This window comes from Halichoerus grypus, chromosome 4 (assembly GCF_964656455.1).
Source record: "Halichoerus grypus chromosome 4, mHalGry1.hap1.1, whole genome shotgun sequence".
NCBI lineage: Eukaryota > Metazoa > Chordata > Mammalia > Carnivora > Phocidae > Halichoerus > Halichoerus grypus.
In genome coordinates, this window is record NC_135715.1 from 62,988,981 (window position 1) to 63,015,455 (window position 26,475).

The 26,475-nt window shown below is 39.3% G+C and overlaps 1 protein-coding gene across 2 annotated transcripts; it reads left to right on the forward strand.

Annotated features, from left to right (window-relative positions):
• Positions 1 to 148: 148 nt before the first annotated feature.
• On the forward strand, positions 149 to 26,148 carry PROSER1 (proline and serine rich 1). 2 transcript variants are annotated; one of them, XM_036090820.2, is made up of 13 exons: positions 149 to 1,016; positions 3,923 to 3,988; positions 6,139 to 6,207; positions 8,172 to 8,266; positions 9,478 to 9,571; positions 11,547 to 11,657; positions 13,191 to 13,274; positions 14,431 to 14,509; positions 15,118 to 15,213; positions 19,315 to 19,359; positions 22,745 to 24,539; positions 24,996 to 25,146; positions 25,754 to 26,148. In XM_036090820.2, exons 1-13 carry the CDS (start codon positions 972 to 974, stop codon positions 25,874 to 25,876), a joined length of 2,853 nt encoding a protein of 950 aa, XP_035946713.2. In that variant the 5' UTR covers positions 149 to 971; the 3' UTR covers positions 25,877 to 26,148. The 2 variants fall into 2 exon arrangements, with proteins under 2 accessions (XP_035946713.2, XP_035946715.2); XM_036090822.2 differs by lacking the exon at positions 3,923 to 3,988.
• The last annotated feature ends 327 nt before the right edge of the window (positions 26,149 to 26,475 follow it).

Genomic DNA, 26,475 nt, shown 5'->3' on the forward strand with positions numbered 1-26,475 from the left:
GCACACTCAAACCCAAAACATAGAGATGTGATCCTTAAAAGATGACTTTCAAGCTCTGAGAGAGATTTCAGCTGCATCCGATTCCGAGGCATCCAGGCATTCGCCATGAACACCTACGTTCCCACACCAGGACCTCTCCATTGGCTTTCGGGAAAGAGGGGCCTAAGCTGTTGGCGCAGAGTTGAGTTTACTGGGGCGCGACGGGTTTCGTTAAAGGCCCCCAGGAACCGGTGGGAGCTGTGGGGGTAACCAGGAAGGGCTCTAGACGCTGTGGGCGCCGCGGTGTTCGGGAGTCCCCCTACCGGGGAGCGTGCCCCCCTTTGCCGGGCTCCTGGTGCTCTCCGGCCGCCGGCCCGCTCCCGGAAGCCGTGGCAGCTGATAACAAAGAGCCTGCCAGGCCGCCGCTGCTCGGGCTGCGGAACCCAGGAGCCAGCGCAACTGCTGGGGTTGAGTGCAAGTCGGGCCATGAGTGCAGGTTCGCGGCGGTGAGGGGCGGCGGCGGCGGCTGAGGCGCTGGTGTGGGCCGAGAGGCTAGTGCCTCCTTCCTCGCCGCCCGCGGGAGCCGGGGTGCAGGTGCTTCTCTTCTCCCACACGGGAGAGCGGCTTTACGACCTTTCCCCGGCGGCGCCTGGCCTTCAGCTGCCGGAGATCGAAGCTCAGCCCTGGCTACCAAACCCTGGATTTCTCTGCAGGACTCAGCACCGGGCTCTTCCCCTAGGTGTCCTGAAGCTTTGTGTGAAGAAGCTGAGGAAACCCGACGGTTTTTGCTTTTAACAAAAAGTTTTTATAAGTGTGCATTTTTTGAAATTTTTGCAGATTTTGAAGTACTCTCTACCTCTTCGCGTCCTTTTTCTTGCCCCTGGAGTCTTTCCTCCTCAGCTAGAAACATTTCTACTATTGAAGCAGACCAGGGATGAACGTTTTGTAACTGAAAGTGTAACTGTTAAAACCACGTTGAGACAGTAGTCAAGATGGACAAAAAGTCCTTTGAAACGGTGTTGGATGAAATTAGAAAGGTAATTGCACTTAATTTCTTAAACCAATCTATGAGCTACGAATTCTCGTAGTTAATTCTCTTTGAGGGACTGCGTGCAGACTGCAAAATGTGGGTTTTAGGATTGCGAAATTGATTGGAATTTTAACGTACACAGTATGGGAGCTTGTAGTTTGATACGCTTCACTATACAGATAGAGATTAAGTTATGTTAATGCTAAACTTGACTATCAATGCAGTATTGTGGAAATTATATTCAAAGAGTTCTCATTCCCAAGCCGGCTGTACACATCTTTAAAAAGCTCTGTACTTGTGGAGAAGTGATTTAATATTTCTGAACTGATCACCTCATCTTTCAGTAACCTAAAGACTGAAAACGAGGTAATACGTATAAAATTTCTTTAATGGTAGTTATTATGGCAAGTTTTTCAAATCTGAAGATAGGCACACTATATGTTGCCTGGACGGACAAAATTAATGTCCAAAAGGCCTCATGTTTTTAGGAGTGGGCTTCAATAACTTGAATTTCAAAACTTTTTCTTCCTGCTTTCCAAATTTTTGCTTCCTTTCGAGGCCATTGTATGTAACCTAACTTCCAGAATGAACCAGACAGCAAAAAAATTTGGGATGTAGCCTTGAGCCTAATAAATACCTAAAGCACAAAAGTAAGAAGTTTACCGAATTAGAACTGGAAGGACTTTCTGTACCATTCTTATGCTAATACAGGGTGCTTTGCTTAGAATTTCAGGGTGATTATCTTGCCATTTCCAAACCTTTAAGACCCTTGATTGACAGGGAAGAATTTGTTACTTTAGGCTTCAGTTTCTGAAATTATTAATAAAATTGCCTGTGGGGGCCCCTAGGTGGCTCAGTTGGTTAAGCATCTGTCTTCAGCTCAGGTCGTGATCCCGGGGTCCTGGGATTGGGTCCTGCATCTGGCTCCCTGCTCAGCGGGGAGTCTGCTTCTCCTTCTATGCTTCCCCCCTGCTTGTGATCGCTCTCTCTCACTCTCTTTCTCTCAAATAAATAAAATCTTAAAAAAAAAAAAGAACTTCAAAAAAATTGCCTGTGTACATGCCGTTTTTCTGCATTGTCTATAAAGCAAAATGTTTTTCTTCATCCTTCATAAGACTTTTTTTTTTCAAATTCATATGTTAGGTTATATTTAGATATTTGATGATATTGGATGTTCTTTTTGAACAAAATTTCTGCTTTTGCAAATCCAATTTGTGCAATTAAGATTTGCAATAAAATGTCAGCTTGCCAACTATATGTTTAAAATTTGTAACAATTTGTTCATGAGCTGATATTTAACTACTGTTTATGAGGAAATAATTTGTGTGTCCAAATAGACCAGTAGATTTCTACTTTTGGAAGCTATAGGATGCAATTTGTATATGCTCTCCCTTCTTGTTATGAAAAGATCACATAGTAAATACTAGTGAGGGATGTAGAATATTTTCCAGAGATGAAAATCATACATGAGATAGCAACTTATGTTCTTATTTAAGTCCTTATTTCTGGTCTGCAGGCAAAATATGTCTTTTGCTGTCTGTGCCAAATAATTAGATACATCAGCATTGTCTTAGTCTGCTAAAATGGGATTAAAATGTAGGCGTATCTAAGTGAGAATTATTGTTTTTTTTAAAAAATTGCTCTCAGACTTTGTAAATGTAAGTTGGTTTAAACCAGGTAATCACTTCCTGAGGTTACATCTCAACAGTACATTCTCTAAAGTACATTATGCAGGGGCGCCTGGGTGGCTCAGTCGTTAAGCGTCTGCCTTCGGCTCAGGTCATGATCCCAGGGTCCTGGGATCGAGTCCCACATCGGGCTCCTTGCTCCGTGGGAAGCCTGCTTCTCCCTCTCCCACTCTCCCTGCTTGTGTTCCCTCTCAGGCTGTGTCTCTCTCTGTCAAATAACTAAATAAATTCTTTAAAAAAAATAAAGTACATTATGCAAAATGCCATTCTCTCCCCCTCACCTCCCTTTTCAGTGAAAATTAAACTGTTAAAATAACGGGCAACTTGGATGTTTCTTTCAGTTAACTGGTCATATTTTCTCCTAGCAAAGTGATGTATATGCCAAGTACAAATAATTGTTTTGTAGTAAAAGCAGAGGGATTAGTTGATTTTTAATGATTAGTAGTTACCAAATTATGATTGTTTCCATCTATAAGCTCTGCAAACAGTTGTAAGGAGAGCATATGTGATTTCGTCTGGCTCCAGATAGTGCTGGGTCAAGGCCGTCGCCGTACTTCTCTCTGAACTTCCCATTGATAGGGGCCATATAAGGAAAGAAACCGTAATTTACTGAGTACTACTATTGTTATGTCTACTATTGACTATTTTAATCTTAAGGTGGATAGTGAATGGTGTTCACCTTTTGTGGGTAAAAAGCTTCTCAGGGTAGTTAAAATGCCTTTCAAAGACCACACTGCAGGCACACATATTGAATCGAGGGCCCTCTGTGGCTCCTTGGGTTCTTATATCCCAGTGGAAATACTTACCATTCACGTTTCTCTATTAGCACATAACAGCTGCTCAGTAATTGATGGATGAGTCATGCCTGATATAATTAGTCTTCTTAAAAATGACAATTTGGTTGAAATTGGAATGTTCTGAAACTAATTATATTTACAGGAATTCTATTTGTGACTTCTAGTAACGTCAAATCTTGTCTATTACAGTTCTGTTCCTTTTCTTGTAGGAGTGAGTAGGGAGGCCCGGAGGTTTTCCTGCTGTCTCAGTGTATCCCTTACAGCATGGAACCTGGAAAGGTAGAATGTCATGTCACCATAGTGACTAGCTGCCTCTGTGTGCTGCGGCTGAGGAAGGTCTGCCTTGTTTGAGTTGCTTAGGTAGTTTTGATAATATGCATATTACTGTTGCTTACATATATTAATGCTCTTTTTCTGTGTTTTTTTAGGCTGTTCTGACAGAGTACAAATTAAAAGCAATTGAGTATGTGCATGGATATTTCTCTAGTGAACAGGTATTTGTTCTATTTAAGCAAAACCTTTTTTTTACTCTGATGTTCTAGTTAAAGTCTATTTACCTGCTGGTCAGGTTCAGAATTGCTTTTACTTTGTTGCTATATTTATTCAGAAACGTTAGAAGCTTTTGATATTGATAGAAAACTTTGCAGAATTTATAGTTCGAGTATTTTATAAACATAGCTACTTTCACGGCAATATCATATGTTAATATGATTTTAAAATGCACTGTCCAAGAAAAGCATATTTATCATTCTGGGCACAATATCATAAATTTATAAACTTCTAATGGTAAACATACCCAAATTTGTACAGAATTTATAAATCAGTAATAACAAAATTCACTACACGTTAGAAAGAAAACTTGAACAAATGGTGCATAATGGTTCTTATATGAAGCCGCTACGTAAAAATTTTAGCCATAAGAAAAGAAAATATAGTGTCTAATAAGTAGTTTCTGTCACTGCCAGAAGAGTAATGTTTTAAAGCTTAGTGAAAACTCACCCAGCTTCAGGGGGAGTTTGCTAATTAAAAACAATATGTATGCATAAGCATGCATACATACAATATACAGATCAGATTTCTGAGGAATGCTTAGAAAATACTCGATAGAGAAATAGGGCGGTGCTCGCTTCGGCAGCACATATACTAAAATTGGAGAAATAGGGCGGAAAGAGAAATGTATATCTGGAGAAGAGTTCTGGGAAAGGGTAGGAATGTGGAGAGGGTAGACAGTGGATGAATCTGTAGGTGGAGTTAGTAAACGCTCCACAACTTTTTCTCAAGACTTTTCAAACTTGAACTTTGAATAACTTTAAGCCTGTAGAAAGTTCTGACTGCTAAATCCTTAAAAGCTACTTCATGATTTGCATGTCTTGCTGCCTATTTAATCAGTGTTTTTCAGCTGTCCCATTACCTTTCAAAATCACCTTATGCTTAATTTAAATGTTTTAAAAAGATTTATAATGTCTCATAGATAACAACTTCCCTTTCCTTCTTTTGTGTGTGTGTGTGTGTATGTGTGAAATTTTGTAGAAAACTTCCCTTAGTGGTTATTCCACTTGCTAAACTCAAAGCTTCTTTCTAAGTATGACCTGCTAAGCCTACTTACTGTATTGAAGGTTTTTCTTCCTGTATCAGACATATAGTTGGTAATTTTTTTTGGTTGGTAAAGTGGCAGGTAGCATTTACTATAAAGAAAACCATTATTCCCATGAAAATGAGGAAAGTACACATAATACCCATTTGTAATTTATGCATCACTTTATAAGGAGTAAAAAGTATTTTTACTCTTCTTCATATACTATTCCAGTCTCTAGCATTAATTCTGTTTTGTAGAATAATTGAAACCTTAACACATTTTCAGGAAGTTACAGTAAAAGAATTCATTAACCCAGATTTCATTACCCTCTCTTCTTTGAGTCATTCTTTTTTTTCCTTTTGGAGTTCCTTTGGACGCAGTGAACAGGGTGGTGGTGACTACGCAGGGACTTCACTGCTATGACCTTGATGCGCTCCGCACCTCTCACTAGCGATTTCACGGGATCTCCCTCATTCATTTGAAGTTCACTGGTGGTGGTGGGAGAGCCTGGCTAACTGTGCTCTCAAAATGACCTACTTACTGTTTAGAAGCTGCTGGAGTAAGTCATGGTGATTCTTACATTTTTAGGGAGGAGATCTGTAGTGTAAATACGAGTACTGTGCCCTTCAGACTCAAGGAAAAGAGTAGGAGATAGTGGACCTACACTAAACCACACCACTGAACACCCTTTTGTGATTGATTACAAATGTCACTCTGCTAAATTTTTAAAGTTTTCCATTTGTAATATAGCTTTATATTTCTAAACTGACATTTTATCTCCATCTAATACTTTTTCGATCTTCCTTTTCTTTAGGTACTTTGTTTTTCCTGTACTTTATACCTTCCGTTTATTTCTATACCAGCGCTGCCCCAGACTCTGTGATGATGGAAATGTTCTCTTTCTGCACTATCCATTGTGGTAGCTCCCTACTTCTTATAGCTATTGAGCATTTAAACTGTGGTTTGTGCCAATAAGGAGCTGAGTAGTATTTCAAAGTCCTGAAACAAATCTTGTGGAAATGTTTGCAAACGCATTTCATTAGAGCTAAAGTAATTCTTTGCTTTCAGGTGGTTGATTTACTGAGATACTTCTCTTGGGCTGAGCCTCAGTTAAAGGCAATGAAAGCATTACAGCATGTAAGTAACTTATTTTTCTTTGTAGTGTAGAATTTAAGTATTTTGAATTCTTCCCATGTTTTCTATAATTGATCTCAAGTTGTAATTTGTTTGCATTAGAAAAACTGATCCTAAATTTTATTATACTTTGATTAATCAAATAATTACTAAAAAATTAGGAGTTCCCAAACTGATTTAAATTGTATGTACTGTACTACTAAATTGTACACCATAGGATCCTAATTGGCAAATTGGAAGAGAAAATATTTATAGGCAAACAAAGCATAGAATTTGAATTCTTAAGTGTTTTTATGTACTTCTATTTTTTTATATCTTTATCCTCATGTGTTTAGTCTTAGAACAATAGTCAAATGAGTTTATATTTACATTTTTTAGACCAGCACTGTCCAAATGAACTTTTAGCAATGATAGGAATGTTTTATATCTCTGCTATCCAATATGGTAACCACTAGCTACACATAGCTTTTGAGCATTTAAGTGTGTCTAGTCTGCCTGTGGAACTGTATTTTTAATTTTACTTAATTTTAATTTAAGCAGGCACATGTGCCTAGTGGCTACTATTAGCACAGCCTAAATTAACAGAGGCATTTAAGTCAAACAGTATCTGTCTATGTAGGAAGATTTTCCTTGGATTATCAGGGATGGATAGCCTTAAGGGAATCTACAGATCCTTAGCTTCCTAAACTAATTTGCCCAAGAAAGTGGCTAGATCTGTTAGTGCTTCGCCTCTTTAACAATTCGTTTTTTTCAACTCTACAAAAAAAAGGTTATCTTACCCATCCACCCATCACTCTTTTCTCAAGGACCAAAGAGACCATGTAATCTCCTGAGAGGGAGGGCAAAGCAGAGAACTTCTGTAAGAAATACTGATGGGGACCTCTCTTTATTTTATCAAGACAACAAACTCATGACAAAGCTCTGAGGCCTCTGCTTGCTTGTTCACCTACTTTAGAATTAAAATTCAGAGGTGAAAAGGTTAGCGTGAGCACAACTTATAAGTCAGCCTTTGCTGACAAACTAAGTCTGATTTGGTTGTTTTCACACTGAAGACTAACCTCGACAATTAGGTTATGCAGTAGACATTTTCATAAGTGAGATAAATGAGTAGTTCCAAAGTTTTTACAAATATATAATAAACTGAATATAAATCAATTTTTTGTAAGTTTAAACTTGTGGTATAGTTTTTAGATGTCAATTTAAAAACTTGCAAAGGGGTATGTGTTTTACCAATTCTTTTGGTGCTACCTGAATAAAATTGTCTGAATAGCATTGCTCTAAGTTTTAGGAGTCTATTGGGTATTGATTCTAAATGATCTTCTTGCATTGACTTTGCTTTTGAATTTCCTCCACTATTAAATCTGTAAATTGGTGGAACCTTATCTTCAAAACCAGAAGTACCCTAGTCAAATTATAGAACATTGCACACAATCTTCCAGTGTCACAGTTCATGTTAATGTAAGACTTTTAAGAAAGTTCTACAGTAAAGAATGCTGTTTAACCCATCTTTTCCCTACCTGAGGTGACTGTAGTACTCTTTTTTAGTAACACTATTCAGCACCACAGACCTCACTTGAGGAAGCCCTGACTACAGAACGCTTAGCACTCTAAGGAATGTAATTTTTTCTAACTTTTTGAGCAGTGTATCTCCCATATTTATAAATATCCCCTTTTTTAGAACCTTTCTGAGGAAAGTAGTACATGTAAATATTTTTCTTCTATAAATAAATACATTGAGAGACATTGATAAAAAAAGCACAGAGGGGGAACTTAGATCTTCAACTGAAATAGTTATATTGAAAAAGTCTAAGGTTAATTCACATGGTTGTTAGGCCTTGTTTTTGAATAAGCAGTTTCACTTCAAATACTTAAATATTAAGAACATTTAACTATGTTTCTCCCAAAATAGCAATCTCTGGCATGAAAATTTCTCATGTTGAAAATAAAATTATTTTTTATATTAATAGAAAATGGTGGCTGTTCACCCAGCAGAAGTGGTCAATATACTCAATTGTTTCACCTTCAGTAAAGACAAGCTAGTTGCTCTTGAACTGTTAGCTTCGTGAGTATTTCTTTTTACTTTATTGGAGAAAATTTGGAAGACTTTTTAAATGTTTTTTAACTCATTAGTGTCTATTAATGTCTCAGAATTATATTAGTAAATGGAACTCTAATAAAATCTGTGAAAGGGTAGACTGAATTTTTATACCTAAATATCAAGGGGCGCCTGGTTGGCTTAGTTGGTTGGGCGTCCAGCTCTTGATTTCGGCTCAGGTCATGATCTCAGGGTAATGAGATCGAGCCCCACCTGGGGCTCCACTCTGGGTGTAGAGCCTGCTTAAAGATTTTCTCTCTCCCTTTCCCCCTCCCTACGCCCCCCCCCAACTTGCACATGCTCTCTTTAAGGGAAAAATAAATAAATAGATATCTAGTGTACTTATTACAAATGGTTACAACTTAAAAATAACCAGGCATAGTGAGATTATTTATTTGATTTGTCTTCATTTCAGTGATTTCCATTGCTTTCCGACTCTGAGTAGTTTGAAAGGCTCATTGAGAAAGCCATAGGGTTTATAGTTAGGTTCTGATACATGTACTTACTCTTTCTGGACCCGATGCAGGGCTCCATCCCAGGACCCTGGGATCATGACCTGAGCCGAAGGCAGACGCTTAACGACTGAGCCACCCAGGCGCCCCACATATGTGAACTTTAAATCCTAGAAGATCTGTGAAAACACTAAGCATAGCATTTAATAAATGATCATAATGAATGTAAGCTCAAAGAGAAAAAAAGCCTGCTCTTCTGCATTATGGAAGAGTCTATAGATTGCTGTTTATTGAGAGCACATGCATTTTTAAGTCCATTATATGTTTATAGATGTCTACAAAAATACAAAGTTAAAATAAAGCATAAGGTAAAACTTCATTTTTAGATCAACCATTATTTTTATGCGTTTGGCACATGGCTTTTTTTCTGTTGCCATAGATCTCCTACTACTCATTGAGAGGGTATATTTTCAGGAATCTCAAAATAGTGATTTTTATTCATAGAACTACTTCATTACTTTTAGGTAACCAGATGAACCTCAGTTCAGTTATATTTATCATTTTTATAAAAATATGGTTTACATTCACCAATTAAAACTAAATCACTTTTCTCCATATGTCATTCGGGGAAAGGTTACTCAGGTATGGTTGTTTGGTAAAGGTTGTTGGTGTTTGTATATATGTCCAGGTTCTTAAATCAAAAGCTAAATTGCATTTCCTTGGTAGAAACATTGTTGATGCACAGAATTCTCGTCCCATCGAAGATTTATTCAGGATAAATATGTCTGAGAAGAAACGGTGCAAGAGAGTACTTGAACAGGTAATTTTCTCAAGATTGCTATATAAATAGAACATTGGGTTTTTCTGAATGTTGATGAAGGAAGCAAAGTACCAGTCTTACTTCTGTGTTAACTGTGATGAATAACCTGACAGCTCTTGTGCGATGGGTCAAGATGGCATCCCTGCGGTCCATGGAGGACAGGAGCTGGGCAAGGGGGGTTCTGGGGGATAAGGAAATGGCTTGAGAGTGAGACGCCAGTTGGCTTCTCAGCTTCAGCCTCAGCGGGTGTTTATTCTCGGTCCCTTGGTAGCTTTGCCGTGGCTCCAAGTTTTTGCCTTTAATCCTATGTATTTAGGAACGTGACGGAAAAAAAAAAATTTTTTTAATTTGTTTTGTCATCAGTCTTACTACGTTAATCAAATTTATAAGAGATGGATAATAAAGCAAAATTCCAGTTTACTAATTTAAAATCTCTAAGAATGGGAGGAGTAGTATTTACCTAAACCTACTTGACTTGAGTTGTCATTTAAGGTAGTTATTTCTTAGGATTGTGATGGCTGGAAACGGAATTAATGATTAGAAACCTGCTTGAGGAAGATGCATACTGCTCTCCTGGGGCCTTGCAGCCCAAGCGCATTTAATCCTTACACTATCTGCTAAGCTCAGGGGTAGCAGAGAACTTGGCTTACTCATGAGTTCTGTTGTAGCAGAAGCAAGATCTGAGCCCACATTTCTTTACTTTAATAAGTTCTCCATTGGTTTTCTTGACTAAATTCTTTAAGGCACCATGCATTTACTGCTGTTGTTTTCTTCCTTATAAAGCATTCTGATCATGTCAGAAATAATTTGGTCCTGAGTATTTTCCTTCTCAGAAATAATGTGGCCCTGAGTATTCTGTGGAATAGGCTCTCTGGTCAGTGTAACTTAGTACAACTTTTCTGGAAGGTAAACTTGAAGAGCCTTAAACTGTTCATGTCTTTTGATGCAGAAAATTCTATTTCTAGGAATTTATTCTAAGGAAAGAAATAGAAGTATACTAATTTGTATGTAAGGGTATTTACTCTGGTACTATTTATAATAACCAAAAATTGAGATAATTTTTAGGTTTGGGTGTTTAGTCGTGACTGCATTATATAGCTAATTATGTGTGTTTGAATGAATTTATAAAACCAATATATCTCTGTAACAAACGTGAATGAATTTATAAAACCAATATATCTCTACAATAAAATAGATGACATCCTGCATACTTGTAAAATATAGCTATATATAGCTTCATATCCCTATAGCATAATATAGATCTATTGGAATATACATCACCTAATGTAGTGTTTTTCATTCAATATTTATTGAGTATGAACTCAATATTTGTTAGTGTACCATTGTAGAAGCTGAGAATGCAATAATAAATAAGCTAGAACATCCCTCAACATGTCTCATAATCATGTAATGCTGTGTTGAATACAGTATACCTAAATAACTCTTGCTTTTTCAGCAGTACAGCTCTTTGGATACCCAGTGTCCCATGTTATTTGTTTGTTTTTCTCCACTCAGTTCTAAACTTCCTCAGAGCAGAGTCCATGTATCTTTCATCTGTTGCTCTCCTTGTCTTGCCTGTAACAGGAGTTTGGTGTTTATACAGTTGGACGATGACATTTCTTGGTTTGGAGAAACGGGACATACCAAATAGTAAATGAACTTGTTGGCACACAATTTACAAAATCTGCTGTGGAGATATCTTTGTATGGGAGTCTATTAGTTGTGGCTAATAGAAAACTAATTAAAAACATTATGTTACCACTTTAATAATTCCATTTAAATAAAGTGATTTTACTTATGAATTTTGGTCATGTTCACTACTGTAAGTGCTAATGAATTCATGAACAGATTAATGTGATGCTGTTCTTGATTCATATTTTTAACAGGGCCTCCAAATATCCAGAATACTTAACCTATGAGTTTTTTAATTTTTTTGTATATTTATTTATTACCACCCTCTTGTTTTTTGTTACAGGCTTTCAAGGGGGGCTGCAAAGCTCCTCATGCTATGATATCTTCTTGTGGAACGATCCCAGGAAATCCGTATCCCAAAGGAAAACCTAGTCGCATAAATGGAATTTTCCCAGTAAGCATATGTTTGTGGCTATGAGAAACTTCTTATGGCTTACTATGAAATTTAGCTTAGTTATGATATTTAAAGAAAATGCCAGCTGATGATGCTTCTGCCAAGGATAGGAATTTTATTAGGTCAGCAGCTTAATTCATGGGTTCAACACTGATCAAAAGTTCATGTATAAACTGCATTAAAGTATTTGTGTAAGATGTACAGAAGAACAAGACAAATAGAAAAGAGGATGATTTTGTTTTGTTTTTCCAAGTATTTTAGAAGCACTGCTTTGCACTTAGTAAAGGAGCATTTCTCAAATTCTCAGTGTTCCTCAGACAGTTTCACAGTTGAGTATGTTTGAGAAATCGTGTGCATTGTTTCCTTCTTGGACAGTCACATTGCATGATAAAGGCTCTGAGAAGTCCTGAAGGAAAGAAACCTGTTTCTATACCATCCACAAACGTCTTGTAAAATTATCTTTGCAAAGAGTGCCGTATTTTTATTGCAGTGTAACAAGTAACCCTAAAACTCAGTGGATTAAAACTAAACATTATCTTACACAGTTTCTATGAATCTGGAACCTGGGAGTGGCTTAGGTTGGATTTGGCTCAGCGTTTCTTATGAGACTGCAGTCATCTGGGGGCTTGAGTAGAGCTTGAGACTACTCCCAAGGGGGCTCAGGTACATGCCAGGCAAGTTAGTGTTGGTGGTTGGCAGGGGGTCTTTGTTCCTCACGGTAAGGCCCTGCCTGTAGTGCTGCTTGAATACGTCACGACACGGCAGCTGACTTCCACCAGAGCAAATAGTCCAGGAGCAGGCAAGTGCAAGCTTGTTGTCTCTTGTGACTTAGCCTTGGAAGTCAGATGCCATCATTTCTGGAATATCCTATTTATTATGCAGTCTAGCACTGTTCATTCTGGAAGGGGACTTCACAAGGGCATGTAGGAGGTGAGGATGTCTGGGGGCCATCTTGGAAGTTGGCTTCCCTACTAGTATGTACTATGTAGGCACACGCTCTTAGGAGGACACATTGTAGTAGTCTGTCCGCTTATTCTGATCTGTTAATAATAGTCTTGAATGAGGTCTCATTTATTCTTATATAATATGAACTACCTCATTTAATGCTTATAGAAAACATCATTTTTTTTGTCATCTATTTTTAACTGTAATATAGGTACTCTTTTTGATTCTTTGACCATTATACATACAGGAGCATTGGAAGTCTGTTTCTGGGCGCTCCTATGGTGCAGGGAAAAAAGTTAAAACCTACATTATCCTGCTCTTCCATGTGTGTGGTGTACTTGTTTCTGAGTTCCTCTGTACATGTTGTGAGGGTTCTCTGGCAGAGGAAGGTTGAGGACCTTAGCAGGGTCTTACAGCCAAGACAGGACTGGATCTGGAATCTAGATCCTTTAACTCTTACCAAGTTAAGTCCTTTTCTTCATTGTAATACAGTGAGGGTTTTGTTTAGTTTTGTTTCTCCTTTGGGTTTGTTGTTTTTTAAGTCTCAATTATCTTTCTTTCTTTTTATTTTTTTATTTATTTAAATAGGGAACCCCCTTGAAAAAAGATGGTGAAGAATGTACTAATGAAGGCAAAGGAATAGCTGCGCGGATTCTTGGACCATCCAAACCGGTATGTTTAGAGAATAAATGATGACATGGGCCTTAACTCGTACATGTAGTTTTCTGTCTGTTCACAGCACACAGCATCAGTTCTGTTTTCGTGTTGTGAAATTTGAAGTATACTAGAAACTCGAGGAAAGTGAATAGGGAACTATAGCATAATTAGTTAACAGTGTCCAAGGCCCTTCTGAGGTTTCATGTTTCATTTTAAAGTGAGACCAGTCCAATTGTTTTGTTTTGTTTTTCCCCAACCCTATTCAGCTCTTCCCTTGAAGGTATGGAGAATGGAGAGTTCGCTTTAAGGTTGTGGTTTGGCCAAATTAGTATTAATAGTAGTGAATCAAGAGTGGAGCCCGGAGGTTGAGAGTATTTTGAAGGGAGTGATCATGATTGGTTAGGATATCAACTGAACCCAAAGACAGCCCTGTAGGTTGAAACATTGTTCGAGCTGAAGTGGGAGAGGCCTGTCACAGCCGTCTTGCAGCCCCTTAGAAGTACAGCATCTGGCTTAGCTTCAGAGACCTCTGGTTCTCTAGAGACCAATTCTTGGGATGCTTTTGTTACTTACATAGTTCTATCAACTACAAAATAAAAGATTTGTGGATTTCAAAGGCAAAAAGACTAAAATACTGAATTCATAATCCCAGTCTGCATTCTACTCGAGTTGTCAGAGTGCTGAATGCTAAAGAATATAGGACTTTGTTCTTCCAAGGAGAAAAGAGGGTAAGAATGGTAAGATGAATCTCTGATGAATTTTGGAGGCTATTGGAAGTTCTTGGGTAGTCAAGGTTCCTAAACCTAGCGGATTTCTTGTGTTACAGAGGAGGAGACAAAAATTTTTAGATTAACTTCGGCTCAGTCAGAGAGGAGTTTGCTATTTAGGATAAGGTCTGATCCTTCATTGGAGATGATTTAATACTGAAATTAAAAATAAACCCCTCCACAGCAGTCTTTGGCAGGATCTGCCTTTGGAATTTATAGGAACCACATTTATTAAAGCAAAGACATTTCCCTCACTTGTGCCATGTATTAGGCCAGTAGCATTTGATATGCTGGAGCACTTTTAGCCTCTTACGACTAAATATTTCAAAAGACAAGTTGTATTTTGTTTGCAGGGAGATTGCTGACTTAGTTTTCTTTAACTGCTCCACTTCCCCCTCATCTAGCCTCCTTCAACGTACAATCCACATAAGCCTGTTCCTTACCCAATACCTCCATGCCGGCCACACGCAACCATTGCACCAAGTAAGCAGTTCATTCGTGTTCTATTTTTTTTCTTTTTGCTCTTTATTAAGTTGAAGGTAAATGTTGGTATATCTACTTGGGAAAATTGGAGCACTTGTGAAATCCGCTCTCCTGAGTTTAATTCTGCCCACGGTGGGCTACACAGTCTCTTGGTCTACAGCAGTGCGGGAGACAGAGTTTAGTTTAGGGTATTTGCCTTTTGATAAATTCATTATAGATTCTTTTTAATCATTATTATGGATTTTCGCTTTGGTAAATCATCATGAATCCCATTTCAGTAGTTGGGGTTCAAAGGTATCCTCAGTACATCTCACTTAAAAAGGTCAACTGTATGTGATTAACAGAAAAGGCAGATAATTGAAGTATGGCAGGATCTCCCTGCCCTGCCACTCAGTGAGCTGACGTCTGGAATGAGCATGCAGTGGGAAGTCAGAATCTCCAGCTGTCTCACTTGATCTCAGCTTTGTCCTTACACTAGACCCAAACCTCTGTGTAAAATGCAACTCTATCATATTAGCAGTTTTAAGAATTAGATAGCTCTGTTAATATGGTTTGAATTCTTGGCCATAGAATGATACTGAATTTTTTTCCCTATAATTTTATTTTAGGTGCTTATAACAATGCAGGTCTCGTACCATTAGCCAACGTCATAGCTCCGGGTGTACCCCCTCCACCTCCATATACTCCTAATCCAGTAGGAACAGGTAAAATCATGTTGTTACGGGATGCTAAAAGTGAAAACTTACAGACGTACACTTGGAGGGGACAGTTGTTTGATACGGTGTGTCCTAGCGGGGAAAGGAACTCACGAGCCTGACCATGGATCTGAGTGTGATATACAGGCCCCACTAGAGCGGCCTTGGCCCGCCTGTGTGAACATGAGCAGCTTGCAGACAGAAGAACCATTTCTCATGAGCAGGAAACTCGGACAGGCTATGGAAAAGTACAACTGACTTGATGAGTATTACCATTAGGGCAGATTACTCCTACTGTCGGAGGAAAGGCCTATGCTCACAGGGGCTTAAGCTTTCCCCTACGCGCTTCAGTTCAGCATTTTCCTTTGGGTCTGTTGGGAACATGGGATTTAGCTTACATTTTCATTTGTGTGTCTTTTACAAAAATTTAATTTTTATTTGTTAGGTATTGTTTATTTGACTCTTCTGAGTTTTAGGTCTTGCCTAGAAAACCCTTCCCCATCCCAGCAGGATGAAAATGTCATCTGTATCCTCTAATTACTTTGATAGGGATTTTTTTTTTTTAATGTATAGCTTTTAATCCACTCACCATCTGTTTCTAGATACGTGTAGGTTAGGGATAGAACTTAATTTTTTTTTCTGCCCTTCCCAGAGACTCAGTTACTTGATAGCCATTTTTAACAAATCCTTACTAGCCAGAGTGGTTCTGTTGTTTGCAGCTGGGTACTCCGATGAGATTTGCTAAACAGTTTTCCCCAAAATTACTGTTTTATTTCTTAACCCTTGTTTATGGTACCTTTAGCCCTTTGAGTTTTACGTTTTTGCATAGAGAAAGAGAGGCTATGAAAGAAAAGCTGGAACTGTTTTATCTTGTTTCAGATCTTAACCCTTAACCCTAGGGAGTCCTGGTAACCTGGGTCTTGTAAGGCCCTTACTGCGTCTGGAATTTATTTTCATATAGGGGTGAATAGAGGTTCATCTTAATTTTTTTCCAGATGGTAGCCTGTCAGGCCAGCACCATTTATTAACTCATCTGTTTTCCCCACTGACCTAAAAGGCCGCATTTGTCTTAAGTTTTCATATACACACATGGTTCTAATTCTGGGTTCTTTATTCTGTTCCAATCTAGTTATTTCATGTTATGATGATATATTGATTTGACTAGCAGATTTATAGTGTGTTCTGATATCTAGTAAGGCTAGCTTTTTCTCTTCCTATAGTTTCTATTTTTCTTACTATATTTGGAAATTTTTTTTTCCATCTGAACTTTTAAGATTATTTTATGTAGGTAAGAACAGTTGAATTTATGTATGCATATATATATAGTTACATATTATATATTAGTTATGTTATTACACTAATATATAATTATAATATATAACAATTATATGTAGTTATATATATTAATTTGGGGAGATGAGACATTCTTATGATATTAAGTCTTACTCTTCAATCATATGTCTGCTTTATATTATGTCAGGTAGTAGTGATTTCCCACCAGGACTTGTTTTATCTCTTTCAAGAAGATTTTATGGTTTTCTTTATGTAGGTTCTTTGCCATGGGATTATCTCTAGGGACTTTAGAGGTATTTTTCATCAAAATTACAAATGGAATATTTCATTTCTAGGTGCTTGTTACTAATTACTGACTCTCTTTTTTCTTGATAGTCTCTTAAGTTTTCTAGGTATAAAAAAAAAGTGAGCTGATTTGTACTTTACTATATTTCTTTTTTGCCTGGCCTTAATTGGGTGTTAATATTGTCCTAACCTTTTTGTTTTCATTTTATATAAGTATTTTGCTTTTATCTTTCAGTTTTTATTTTAGGGTTTTATTTATTTGATGGGTTAGTTGGTTTATAGATTATATAGCTGGATTCTGAGTTTTAAACCAGTGGGCCGGGGTGGGGAGAGACTTAATAGGAATTTTCAGTCATCATAAAAATAGCATATTTGTTCTTAGTCCTTCCATTTTATTTTTGTATTCATTATTATTCTCTTATCCCAGTTTTTCATTTTCCTTACTTTTTTTTACTTGTATTAGTCAAATTGCTGTTTTATTTTTAACAATTCTTCCTCCTTGCCCCACCCCAACTTAGAAATGTTATCTTTAATATTGCTAAGGATTGCCTTCATATATATGTGTATATACATATATATATATATATGAATTTTTTTTTTTTTTACCATCATCGGTACACAAAAACTAAAAAAAGCTGCTCCGTACTCCACTGACTTCCATTCTCACTCTTCTTTTTTGTCGATTTGTGTGTTTTGTTGGAATACCATACATGTTTTCTTCTGCACCTCTGAACTTCTGGCTTCTTACTCTTTCCTCTGTTCTTTGACACCCTGTCCTGATATGCTCATTCTGCTCATTCTGCTTTTCTTTTAGTAAAAAAAATCTTTTAAGCAGTTTTTTCAAAAGGGCACATATACAGAGTTGTAGATGAGAAACCCAATTCCAGTTAATTTTCTTTATTAGAACCTTGGTCTCTTCCTATAAGCTTACAAAGAAAATACTCCTTATCTTTAGAGTTCAGAAATGTCTTTAATCCTGGAGTTTGGCTATTTCACCAGGATGTCCAGATGTGGATGTTAGCATTAATCTTTCACGAAACTCTGTAAGCTCTTTGGATATGAAAATTCAAGTCTTTAAAGCTTAGGAAAATTTTGTTTTTATTATTCAGTCAGTTATTGCTTTTTATCTGGTCTTTTTTCTATCTCTGGTACTCTTATTTTGCACTATATTTGCCTTCTAAGTCTCTTACCTATTCGTGTATGGAATCCTCTTTTTTTTTTTTTTTTTTTTTTGTATTTTTGCCATTTTAAATGTGATTTTATTGTTGTTTTTGTTTCTTATTTCCAGCTCAGTAATTTAGCTTTCATAGTATTATCTCTACTCTTTACCATTCTTTGCATTTATTAATTTGGAGTCAGGTTTTTATATCTAAAGTCTTCATCTTCTCTGCTTGTATTTTTTTGCATATTATGTGTGTATGTGTTCTTAATTTGCATTACAAGGTTTTACACTTCTTTTTCTTTCATTGAATCTTTGTTGATAGACACCATATGTTTTGGTTGTTTATTTGCACCAAGTTCCTTAGACAAGCTATGATCTTTTTTTGCTCACTATGTCAGGGCTTGTAGATTCTTTCTGCACCTCATACCTGTCCCATTGTTGGTTTCTTGGGCAATTATTGTCAAGCCATGAGAGGTAATTTTTTTCCCTTTGTATCTTTGCCTGATGGTCTAGTTAGGTCCTTCCATGGAGGGTAGGGAGGAGGGTGCTTTTGGTGTTGGAGTCACAGGCTTCAAGTCAGCCTCCACTGGGGTGGTTCTTAGCAGCTCCTAGCATAGGGTCTTTTCCAGAAATGACTGCAACAGGAAGGCAGGGCCCCTCTCTTTCTGTTTGCTTGGGTCATCGTATGGCCTGCGAGATTGGTCCCTCAGGTGGCAGTGGATTCTGCGCTCAACATCCGCCTCCCACCTCCAAGTCTCCCTGCTGTTGAAGTGACTGTCGGTTTAGCCAGTAACGGTGCTCCTTCTCTGCATTCCAGCTGTAGGCCACACTTTGTCCTCAGTGGCACACTCAGGCCATCCTTTCCAGAAAGCGTTCCTAAATATATCTGTAAAATAACAATGCTTATTTAAAACCTCCTAAGTTGTGGCTTAGTTGGTTGAGCATCCGACTCTTGGTTTTGGCTCAGGTCATAATCTCATGACTCGTGGGATCGAGCCCCATCCCATCGAGGGCTAGCATCTGCTTCCTTCTTCTCCCTCTTCCTCTGCCCCTTCCCTGCCTTGCAGTCTCTCTCTAAAATACATAAATAAAATCTTCAAAAAAATAAAATAAAATAAAACCTGGTAAGTTAAAGAAAAGGGGGTGTGGGAATCAGTGGCTTGTAATGCTGTCAATCTTCATATAGTGACTACTGTTATCTTTATTTATTTCCTTTCTGTTTCCACTGGCATACACTGTTTTTCCTAACATAGCATGCATACATATCCTGAGTTTTTCTTTTTTTTTTGATGCCAGTCTTTGGTTATTATGGTGATGATTAATTTGAATAAAACTTGAAATCAAACTTTTATTTATTTATTTTCATATAGAAAATGAAGACCTTTCCAATCAGTCAAAACCTACACAGAATCAAAGTAAGTATCAACTTTGCTCCAGATGTAGCTGAAGTCTGTCCTGGTTGTCTGCTCTGTTAGTCACTGAGAACAGTTTGAATTGAATGTATTTGGAATCTGTGCTTTGGGGAAAGTTCCTAGTTAAAGAATTTAATCAATACTTGCTAAAAGTGGCTTGATAGTGGTACATTATGTATACACAGAATGAAATACACATATTAACTGGATTTAAAATTAACCATTTGCCTTTGTGTCTTATATGAAAAACTTGCAATATAATCCAAGTGCTATGTGGGCATTACATCCACATTCACTTTACATTATGTGATATTAGAAGCCTCATTTTTGTTTTGATATGAACACATAAGATCCTTTTTCCTAAATGCTATTTCAAGTACTAGTTTTAATTATTTTCATAAGTATTGGGAGTAGCATAGCTTAATGTAGAAAAAAAAAATAAGGGGTGCCTAAGCAGAAAGTGGAATTGAAAAAGGAAGATGAGGGGCGCCTGGGTGGCTCAGTCAGTTAAGCGTCTGACTCTCAGTTTCACCTCAGGGCTTGATCTTAGGGGCTTGAGTTCAAGCCTGGTGCTGGGCTCCATGCTGGGCTCCATGCTGGGCATGGAGCCTACTTTGAAAACAAAAAAGGAAGGAAGGGAGGGAGGGAGGATGAAAGGTGACATGCCTGCAGATGGCAGCAGTGCTGCAACATTTTATTTTTCTTCTAGTTGAGGATCTTCGTGGTCAGGAAGGAGATGTGTGCTGATAGGAGACAAAGCCTGAGCTTAGTTCTTGTGTAGCAAAGTAGCACATCATTATAGTGCATAGTTAGGAGTCTCAGTGGGGATTCTATTCCCTGAGCAGGGTGCCTAACAGTGGTTTTTTGCTGGTGGTTTCTAAAGGAGGTAGTATAATGGGCTGGAAAAAAACACTGAGATGTCAGGACATCATTTTCTTACCCTGCCTAGCTTTGTGACCATGTCGTTTAACTTGTATGAAAAGGAGGTTGAGGAAGCTTGAGCCTTTATGCTCAGCTTCATTAATCTGTTTCTGAAGGGAGTAACAGGTTAAGTGTCATAAGAACCATCATTAGGAATAGCATACTTTGTTTTCCTATGCTCTGTTAGCATGATTAAGATTTTATTTTCCTTTTGAACCATATCAAGAAACAAAAAGATAAACTAGTATAGTGGTTAAGAATATGGGTCCGTCAAACCAGGGTTCAAATTTTGGTTGACCTTTTTTAAAATTATTACTGTGACAAGACCGCACTTAATGAGATCTACCCTCTTTAATTTTTAAGTACACAATATAGAATTGTTAACTATAGATACAGTGTCATACAGCAGATCTCTGGAACTTATTTACCTTGCATAACTGAAACTTGATACCCTTTGAACGCTACTGAATAGCTGCATGATCTTCTAACAAGTTGCTTTAAACACATAAGATCCTTTTTCCTAAATGCTATTTCAAATACTAGTTTTAGATTTAATTATTTTTAAGTTTTAGATTTAATATTTATGGGGTTGTTCGTACCTATCCCAGAGGGTTACTTGGGGACAAATGAAATGATAGGCATAAAGTACTTAGCACATCATCTGACAGATAATGTTTTATGGTTATCAACCAAATTACATGGCAGGAAAGTCGTATTTATCATGGTATGTTTTGGGGTTTTCTCGATTTGTTGTTGTTTTATTGCATCTTAACTGCAGGCCCTGTGTATGGTTAACAGTGCATGGCTTTTGCTTTATATAAGAAGATCTTCAACAGAGGCTGCTTATAAAGAATGCTATGGGACAGTCTGGTCTGACCCTGTGATCTGTCCTTCACTACATGGTCTTCAGCATGTAGTTACATAAGATAGTGAATTCTCAAATATTTCCCAACCAGTGTTGATCCTAATAAATGTTTAGTACATTATTTACAAACACAAAACTAGGTATATATTACTTGTGCTTCTAGTTCTTGTTAAACAAATGCAAACAAAAGTACAAATCCATTTTCATATGTTCTCTAAATTTAAAATATCTAGTTTTATTTTCTTTATTACTGCTAATGACATGAATATTATCAGACTTCAGGCCTTTTGAGTTTGAAGTTCATGTATTTCTATGTTACGGTTTGTCAATTCTGCCATCTTTCTTTTCTAAACTACCATAAAATTTGTTCAGCCCAGTATAGCACCTTTTGGGCATCTCTTAGTACAAATAGATGATGTATGTGCTGTTTTCTTCCATTCTTTTCCTGTGGTCCCTTCCCCACCATGATTAACATTGTGCATTACTTCATTGATCGTGTCAGCTTCCTTATGCAAAGTCTTTATTATGCATAAGTTTAGAAACTTAAGTCTTAGCCCATGAAAATAACTTTCACATGATTATCACTGCAAAAGGAACATTCTCTGTTTACAAGTGAAATACACTTTGATATGAATATGGCAGCAGATGATAGTTGTCATTATGACTTTAGGTACCTAAGTCATGCTTTCCATTTGACACCAACAAGATTTTCATCAAAGGCTAACATTGGCACTAAATTGATTCAGAGGAAACACAAATCATCCCCCCAAATACTTACAATAATTATTCATAGAGTTTATGAGAATAAAAATACTGTAGCAAACTCTAGTGGAATTCTTGAGAGTAAGTCGTTGGATGGGTTTGGTAACTATAGTTGAGGTCATGGTGATATATCCAGTGGGGCAAACACTCATTAAATACACAGGTGCCATGAACAGTGCTAGGTGCTAAGGCTCTAAAGAGGAATTAGACATGGCTTTTGCCCCTAAGGGAACTCCTCGGACAAGGCAAGCAGCATTTGAGGTTGAGATTGTGTGGAGGAGGCAGTATGAGAAAATGGGGGAAAAAAGCTCTATAGATTATAAACTGGAATATCAAGTTCGACTCACAGAGTGGTCATAATAATGGAGAAATAGGCATGAATCCTGGGAGGCCCATTGTGACCTAAGAGGAAAGTGATGTCCTGAAAACTCTTAAGAGGGGGAAGCAACTTGTTTTACTATTCTAGAGAAGTGGTTTGAGAGAATGAAAGCTAAAGTCGGTACACCAACACTAATCACAATTAAATTTTTAATTTTTAAAAATTAGGAAGTTACAAAAGGAAAGTTTGTTTGCTAACTTCTCAAGGCTTCCTCACTGTGCATTGGAGGGCTCTTCTAATCAGAGTCTAGAAGACAACTGGCTCTACCTGAGGCTGCATAGGGAAAATCCAGGGTCATGGAATCTAGCAACGTGTACACTGCAGTAGCCTATTATACCTGTTGCTGATTTTTTTCATGTTTGTCAAATGTTACAGAAATGTTGACTCATCTCTTTTGGATTAAACTTTGACATTTCAGCGTGGTGATATTCTTGCCTTTCTCCCCCCTCCCCCCGCAATAGCATTTTCTACCCCAGCAAGTCAGCTCTTCTCTCCTCATGGTTCCAATCCTTCAACACCTGCTGTGACGCCCGTCCCTACCGCATCCCCGGTCAAGGCAGTAAACCATCCATCAGCATCAGTAACTGCTACCGTATCCGGGCTGAACATGGTGAATACTGTCCTGCCGGTGTTCCCAGGGCAGGTCTCCTCGGCCATTCATACGCCTCAGCCATCAACGCCGAATCCAACGGTTATCAGAACCCCTTCCTTGCCTGCCGCGCCTGTTACTTCTGCCCACAGTACAACATCAGCTCCTGTCCCGTCGGTTTTTTCTGGCCTGGTTCCCCTGCCAGGTCCTTCCGCTCCTCCTGTCCCGGCCCTTCAGGCGACATCCACACCTCGGGCCGCTCCTGCTTCCAATGAAACATTTGCTCCGACTTCCGCCGCTTTCACTGGCCTCCCCTTTTCTGCCACCTCTACTGCTGCTTCTGCCAACAATGTCAATTCTGCTTCACTGTCATCAGTGTTTGCAGGTCTGCCCTTGCCCCTAACGCCGTCATCCCAAGGTGTGACCAACCCGGCACCCTCTGTCATTGCCGGGGGCTCTGCTCCCAGTGTGGCCTGCCCACTCGGTGTAAATAATCCTCTTCTGTCTGCTTTAAAAGGCTTTCTGACATCAAATGATACCAGCTTAATCGGCTCATCTGCTCTGTCCTCTGCTGTTACAAGCGGGCTGGCTTCACTGTCTTCTCTTACTAATCAGAGCTCTGATTCGCCGGCCTCGGGCTCTAACAAGTGCTATGCCCCGCCGGCCATGCCCGGCCCGCCGAGGGCTTCCACCCCCGGGCTGGCCGTGTTCCCGAGCCTGCCCGCCTCCGTGGCGAACTCCGCTTCCACCCCGTCGACTTTGCCCACCCCTTCTCCGCTGGTGACGCCTACGTCGTGTGCCGCTGCAGGGCCGGTCAGCTGTGGCTCCTCCGCGGTCCTCCTGCAGGGCCCCCACGCGACTAACTCGGAGCTGCACATTGCGTCCGCGCCCGCTGTCACCACCGGCCCTGTGCTGATCAAAACTGAGCCCACGAGCCCCACTCCCTCCGCCTTCAAAGGCCCCGCTCCTTCCGCGAATCCCTCTCCTGGCGCTTTAGGTCTGTCAGGGACGTTGGGCCGCACGTACACGTCAGCTTCGGTGCCCATCACTTTGTCGACTTGCCTTAATCCTGCACTGTCCGGCCTCTCCAGTCTGACGACTCCCCTGAATGTGTCCAACCCCCTTTCCTCCATCGCCCTGCCGCCGCACGCTTCCTCCGCCCCCATCACTCCGGTGTTCACTGCTCTGCCTCCTTTTACTTCTTTGACCAATAATTTCCCTTTAAGCGGCAACCCGCCTCTTAACCCGTCAGCGGCTCTGCCAGGGTCGTTAATAGCAGCCACCTCGTCTGCCGCGGTCACGTCCACACCCGTCCCTCCTCCGAGTTCCACCGCGGCCGTGCTCTCGGGGCTCTCGGCCTCGGCACCGGTCTCCGGCTCGGCGGCACCTTTCCCCCTCAACCTGTCCACCGCCGTCCCTTCCCTCTTCTCCGTCACGCAGGGACCCCTGCCCTCTTCAAACCCCTCCTACCCCGGCTTTTCCGTCTCCAACACGCCCAGCGTCGCCCCCGCCCTGCCCTCGTTCCCGGGGCTGCAGCCGCCGGCCACGGTGGCGGCGGTCCCAGCGCTGCCCGTCGCAGCCACGACCCCATCGCCAGCTCCCGTCCTCCCGGGATTCGCTTCCGCCTTCAGCTCCAATTTCAACTCTGCTCTCGTTGCACAAGCCGGGTATGTGGATACTTTGGAGATAGGATATGGTCATTTCTGACCTACCTTGTAGTTCATAGTCTTCTTGTTAAGTCATTCCAGTGAGTCTAATCTGATTGATGGGTGGTGCTAAATTATATATTTCTGGGCTGAAACTTCAATACTCAGAAAACATGTGTAGCCCTTCAGCCATGTTAAGTATATATAATATATCTGCTCAGATTATTGTAGTATTCGGTAATTTATCCTTATTATAAAGCAGCAGAAAGTATTACAGGTAAAACATAGACTTATTACATTCAGGATAATGTACTTTATAATAGAAAGTAAGTTTTATGTTAGTGAGTGGCTGACTTTTCTGGTTCCTTCCAATGGGGAAGTTTAAAGTTTGTTTTACATCTAGGTAGTTTTTGACAAATACAGAGGCAATAGGTTTTGTCTTATTTGCATTTTGACCTGTTCTGTCTATTGTTTTAGCTTATCATCTGGCCTTCAAGCTGCAGGCAGTTCTGTTTTTCCAGGCCTTTTGTCCCTCCCGGGTATCCCAGGGTTCTCCCAGAACCCTTCACAGTCCTCCTTGCAAGAATTACAGCATAATGCCGCTGCGCAGTCGGCCTTGTTACAGCAGGTAAGCAGGCAAGGTCGGGCAGAAATTAAATGGAAACATACATGCGTAGCCTCTGTCCTGATAACCGTGTAAGGCCAATGATGATATCCCAACACTGGCAAAAATCTTCTCTGAGAAGCGTGTCCGGAGAGTTTAGGATTAATCTCCCCAAATCTGCAAATTATTCTTGTCTTCCTTCAGAAGGCTAACAAAGGTGGTGGAGTATATTCGTCTATATGAATTGTTTTTCCTGCTTACAGACTTTCAAATCTTAGCTTGGAGATTTTACAAATGGAATCTTTACACATGGCAGCTATATTTGAGCTGGGTTTTTTTTATAATTTAAGCTAACATAATGGACTTTAATTAAATCATGTTTTCTCTAGAAAACCTATTAACCTTTTTTGAAAGAATATTAAGTATTTTAATGGCATTTCTCTTGGCCTCCACCATCTGAAGAATTTTGAATGTTTCTTAAAAATTTCAGGAGACTATGCAGACTTATCTTGCCCCAACGTTTTCTCTTTCTTTCCTATTCTAAATATATGTAGTGTGGTACAGGCAAAAGCAAGTACCAACTTGACTGAATTTGGCCCTCTGCTAACCTGCATGTTCTTCTTTCTATCAGGTCCACTCAGCTTCAGCTTTGGAAAGCTATTCAGCTCAGCCAGATGGGTTTCCTAGTTACCCTTCCACACCAGGAACGCCGTTTTCGTTGCAACCAGGCTTGTCCCAAAGTGGGTGGCAGTGAATAGATTTTAATTTGTATTCTCCTTTGGAGCAACATCAAAAATGCCTAAGGACTGCAGTGAACAATCTGACTAATGTGAAGTTGGCTAAAAGTCAGAAAATGAGAATGAGGATAATCCTGGGGAAATTAGGATAAGAGTTTAAAACATGGAGATTGCATTTTTAATGGTTTTAAGTATGAACACTCTCCCATGTAAATAAGCTGATAATGAATTGTACGGAGAATAGTATTAAAAAGGTGTTCGGGGACTTTTCACCTCCCACCCTATGAAATTTTGAGTCGTGTATGTGATCTCTGTAGGAAGAATACTAAAGAGGTTGAACTCTTTATAGCCGAATACAGCCTTAAATCTGCTTGTATAGCATCCACTGACAGAAGTAATAGTTATGCCTCAGACTTCTGGGTTGCATTTGGCCCTGGGGGCATGATTGCCCTTGGTGTGCACGAGTGGTTCCTATTAGCATCCTTGGAACTCAGTACTCCGTATGTATCCACAGAAGGGAGCTTGAGACCCACGGTTATTTCTAATTTCTGACATTTATGCTCATACATATACTGCTGAATTTAACTTAATATAGTTCAGGTAAGTGAAAATGGTG

Bases quoted from the DNA above. Each gene is read 5' to 3' on its own strand.
- PROSER1 (XM_036090820.2), top strand. From the start codon at position 972: ATGGACAAAAAGTCCTTTGAAACGGTGTTGGATGAAATTAGAAAG. The intron at 8,267-9,477 runs GTGAGTATTTCT...TTTCCTTGGTAG, and splicing joins GCTCTTGAACTGTTAGCTTC to AAACATTGTTGATGCACAGA. The intron at 24,540-24,995 runs GTATGTGGATAC...CTATTGTTTTAG, and splicing joins GCTCTCGTTGCACAAGCCGG to CTTATCATCTGGCCTTCAAG.